At 39.2% G+C, this 4,407-nt stretch overlaps 1 protein-coding gene across 2 annotated transcripts; it reads left to right on the plus strand.

Annotated features, from left to right (window-relative positions):
• Positions 1–1,335: 1,335 nt before the first annotated feature.
• On the plus strand, positions 1,336–2,530 carry LOC147884225 (heavy metal-associated isoprenylated plant protein 44-like). 2 transcript variants are annotated; one of them, XR_015543697.1, is made up of 4 exons: positions 1,336–1,490; positions 1,688–1,784; positions 1,969–2,449; positions 2,486–2,530. XR_015543697.1 is itself a non-coding variant. In XM_087399065.1 (3 exons), the coding sequence occupies exons 1-3, from the start codon at positions 1,485–1,487 to the stop codon at positions 2,301–2,303; spliced, it is 438 nt and encodes a 145-aa protein (XP_087255191.1). In that variant the 5' UTR covers positions 1,336–1,484; the 3' UTR covers positions 2,304–2,524. The 2 variants fall into 2 exon arrangements, 1 of the variants encoding a protein (XP_087255191.1); XM_087399065.1 differs by having other exon boundaries at positions 1,969–2,524.
• The last annotated feature ends 1,877 nt before the right edge of the window (positions 2,531–4,407 follow it).

Consider the following 4,407-nt stretch of genomic DNA (forward strand, 5'->3'; position numbering starts at 1 on the left):
CACATGGACTTCATTTGGTTTCTTGGTTATAATATAAATAATAATATCTTTCACTTTCATTTGGTTTGAATTAAATTTCTATACCATCATTGATGATGAAATCTTAGGGTGACTTTGTGGATGAAAATATTTCTTGCAACCTATATCTTTAAAAGTTGCATTACATAAATTTGTGCCCTTTTTTAGAATCTATTGTTTCTAGGGATGGACCTATGAGAAAATAAATTACTTTTAAATATTGGCCAATAATCCTAGGATTTTGAAGAGAATCTTTTTATGAGAAGCCATGCAATGTTCTCGCTTCATTTGCAATAGTGTTTTCATAATAAGTAATAGAATTACCACCCTAAAATGTTCAAACAAACACCCTTGGGTGCATTCACAAGATCAAAGTGACTGTCTTGCATTTATATTTGGAACATAAAATCCATAACACCCAAATAAATCATTGATAATTTTTACTTTACAATCAATTTAATTTGGCAAATACATTAATTTAAACAACACATAGACATGATTGAGTCTCTGGTTGTTGCTTGCACATACTAATTGATATCCTTCTTAGATGAGATCTCATATATAACAAAAACATAGATGATAATTTTGTATGTTTAAGCACTCAAATAAAGCGTATTATGTGAACACGCCTTATCTTCTTAAGGGCCTATAAAGTAAGAGGTAAAAGTGCGATTAAAAGGACATCCCAAGGTCAAATTCAATGTTTTGCCCCAGATAGAGGGTAGAAAGGTTCATGGACTTAATTTGAAGGTCTTTGCAAGGATATCAAATCTTTCATTACTTTTTCAAGAAAAGGAAAGATTCTCTAAAGAATTGGGTTTGGGATATTACTTTAGGAGGCATCCCAATTTCGATACCTTATAGCATGAACTTAAAATTCGCGTTGTTAAGTGTTGAGAATGTTCAAAGGTTCAAAAGATATGTCTATTTTATTAGACATATCTTTATATGAACAAGAGAGTACAAATGCATAGGGCAATGACTTGATGTTTATCAATAGCAAAAAGAGGGCGAGATTCCAAATCTAAAGAAAAACAAAGAGTTTCCTAAAGAAAAGGAAAGAGGTTTCTAAAGAAAAGGTAAGAGTTTTTAAAAAAGAAAGTCGTTCCAAGTGTCCACCGATTTAAATTTACAAGCCAAACGGTCCGTAACGTAACTTCGTTGAACCAACCTTTCTCATTTTTGTCAAATACAGTGGAGTGGAGTGTAGTCTACTCTTGTCTTCGATCCCATTGCCGGCCTTTGCACTCCCTTGAATCTTCTACATATACCCTGCTTCTTCTACATCCGAATTCTCATCCCAGATTTACGAGTTATCCTACTCTGTCGCCATCCCTCTAGCTCTCAAACTATCTTCCTCGGCAATCTTTCTCTGTTAATAAGTCCGGCCGGTAGACTTATTATACTGCAACACTCCAAGCTTTGAATTTAAAACCACCGCTGTGCCAGTGTTTGGTCAGCACTCGATGGAGGTGATGTTATTATATATGCTCTCCTAGATGATCGCTGGTTTCGGGATTTAGATGTGTTTCGAATGCGTATCTATATCATCTGGCGCATCTTGCAGTTTGGCTTTGAAGTTATAGGACCTCGCAGAGAATGTGTTCTAGTTTCGGCGATCATGAACGGATCTCTGATTCAAATCTATGGCTTCGGTGGATGTTTGCAGGCCTCGACAAGTTGTCTGCAAATGGTAGAGCTCCTCGTGCGTATGGATTGTAGCGGTTGTGAGCGAAAGGTCCGCAAGGCACTCTCGAAGCTGAAAGGTACGCATTTTTATGTATGGGCAAGCCTGATCGTTCCATGGTAGGCTAGAGCATGTAAAAAAACCTCAATCCTAGCTTGCTCTTGTCACTTGCAAGGCGATTGAGTTTGCATGAAACGTAGGTCTAGAGGGATCACGCAGATCCGTGTACCAACATGGCTCTGACTGGTGAAACGTCTGGGCAGGTGTGGACAGTGTGGATGTGGATTTAACGACGGGCAAGGTGACTATAACTGGGTATGTCGATCGGAGAAAAGTGCTGAAAGCGGTGAGAAAGACGGGAAAGAGAGCGGAATTCTGGGCAGAAGGCTACAGATCATACACGGGCAGTTATCACCCATACAAGGTGGGCGACTACTGGATGCAACCGCCGGAAGCATACAGGAGCAGCTACAACTACAAGAAGAACGGATACAACCGCTACTACGATGCTGAGGAAGCAAATGCGAGCAGCTCGGAAGATGATCGAGTGTCGGCCATCTTCAGCGATGAGAATCCGAATGCCTGCTCCATCATGTAAATCTAAGCTAGCACAACAACAGTCCACCTTGGCTTGCCAGTTCGAATGTGCTTTTGTATTACCGCCCTTGAAGAAAATTGGGCAAAAAGGAGCTAGCCTGTACTTTTTATACACACTCTTGGTGTACTATGTATTCACTTTGCTAGGTGTACTATGTATATACTATGTATACACCCTCCTAGGTGTACTATGTATACACTCTACTATAGAAGTTGAATATACTAGCTCAAGGTTGAAATTCAATACACTTTCTACTATAGACTTTACATACAATGACCTTTTTCCTTCGTGAGACCCTCTCTTGAGAACATATTATGCCACACTTCTTAGGAGTGCCTCTTTAAGGAAGTTGCTTTTCATGATCATTTTGGGAATTTCCACCCATCTTCTGTCTTTTTTTTCAAATCGTATTGTTTTGGCATATTTTATGCATACCTCCCTAATGGCTCTTACATGTCACTCAATTAGTTTTATTATCTATAGTTCTCAATGTGCCCTCTGTTAGGAGTGCCTTGCTAGTGGAGGACACTTCATGATGATCTTAAATGGGAGTCCCATTTATGGGAGATTAACATAATGCTGAATCATGCACACATAAAACATACTGCAACAAATTAAATCATAGCTGAACTCAATCATCCAGATCCAATCTCACAGTACCTATGCTAAATGGCCAGTCCCCATAGGAATCTAAACCTCCATATACCCCTTGCTCAAACTGGCCTGCATGGATTTACATGTTGGTGGCATTTTCCCTCACATCTTTGTAAACACTGCCTTTGCATCATATAAGCTCCCAAAATGGTTCTGAAAATAGTTCTGCAATTGGCTACACCCAAGCAAACATTGACCCCATGGAATTGGATATCAACCCGGTAAAGAAAATACGGTTGCGGATCTTAGCATCCAAGCGGGCCTTTTGTCAATTCTTTTCGGAAGAGTCGGTTTTCGTCGAGAACTTGCCTATCAACGGAGTGTGGACTAGATGTGGACGGGAAATTTCCAACCATCTTTTGATTTTTTAATCCTAGTGTTTGAGTATTTTTTTGTGCATACCCCTCTATTGGCTCTATAGGCTACTTTCCATCAACTTACCATATAGGCCTTTAATCTCAAAAAATATTCCACATTATAAGTTAACATAAGGCAAACTTTTAAAAAAAATATTTAAAGTGCCGAATTTATTGATAGGGGGGGTCCATCCCCAAAAAAGGACCCTAAGTACAAAACAGATCATGCATCCAACCACGTGATATGTGATGAAGTTCTCCTCTTTCAAATCCTTGGACACTCGTTTGAAGTGTGGAAGATTGGTCTTCTTTTGATCCATCCCATCAATGATGATGGTTATGTACTTATCAGGCTATTGGTAGCTCTTCTTGCGATGCTTCGCTAACTTCTTCCTTTCTACAGCTTGCATTTCTCGATGCATTTGCAACTCTGCGATTGCTTCTTCTACAAATATAGAAAATGATTAGATGTTGTAAGCAAACAATTTTTGTCAAAACGAAGCAAAATTTCACTGCATCACTACACACACCTCTCTTTTGTCCTTGACTTCTATTACACAAGGCCTTCAAGTCTGTGCATGTGGCACACACACCAAAGTGACAAAGCTTTAGTATCTTCACGTTGTTGAATTCATTCTTCCAAATCCTACAAAAATGCTGGTATGTCATGTACTCGTCACCTGCAGTAACCATGGCATCCTTGTACATGGAATGGATCTCACGCTTGGAGAAATTATCCGCTAAGTGCAACTGGTCACTATTTGTCAGAGCCTCGGCATGTTTTTGCACAAAGTCTTGCAACCACGAGCATACCATATTGCCATGTGGTCCAGGCACTCTCATTTATCCTGTTGTACAAATGCGGGGGTCTTTATAGAGGTGCGCCTGTAATCTTTTTAGCCTTTCCTTGCAATCTTTTTAGCCTTTCATTGCCAAGACAATGTGCAAGTCTATATGCTTTGCAACGAACAATCCTTGAACCGCATGAATACTCAAACACAATTTTGTTCATATTGTTTTCCCTAGGTCTTATAGACCATGCTAAATAAAAATTTTGATCATCTCTATTCATTTCAACATAATTTTTCTGTAAC

The sequence above is a fragment of the Dipteris shenzhenensis genome, chromosome 27, assembly GCF_047967505.1.
Source record: "Dipteris shenzhenensis isolate YYH24624 ecotype China chromosome 27, Dip_SZ_1.0, whole genome shotgun sequence".
In the NCBI taxonomy this organism is placed as follows: domain Eukaryota; kingdom Viridiplantae; phylum Streptophyta; class Polypodiopsida; order Gleicheniales; family Dipteridaceae; genus Dipteris; species Dipteris shenzhenensis.

Coding starts and splice junctions, on each gene's coding strand:
- LOC147884225 (XM_087399065.1), top strand. Junction 1,785..1,968: donor GGCACTCTCGAAGCTGAAAG/GTACGCATTTTT, acceptor ACGTCTGGGCAG/GTGTGGACAGTGTGGATGTG.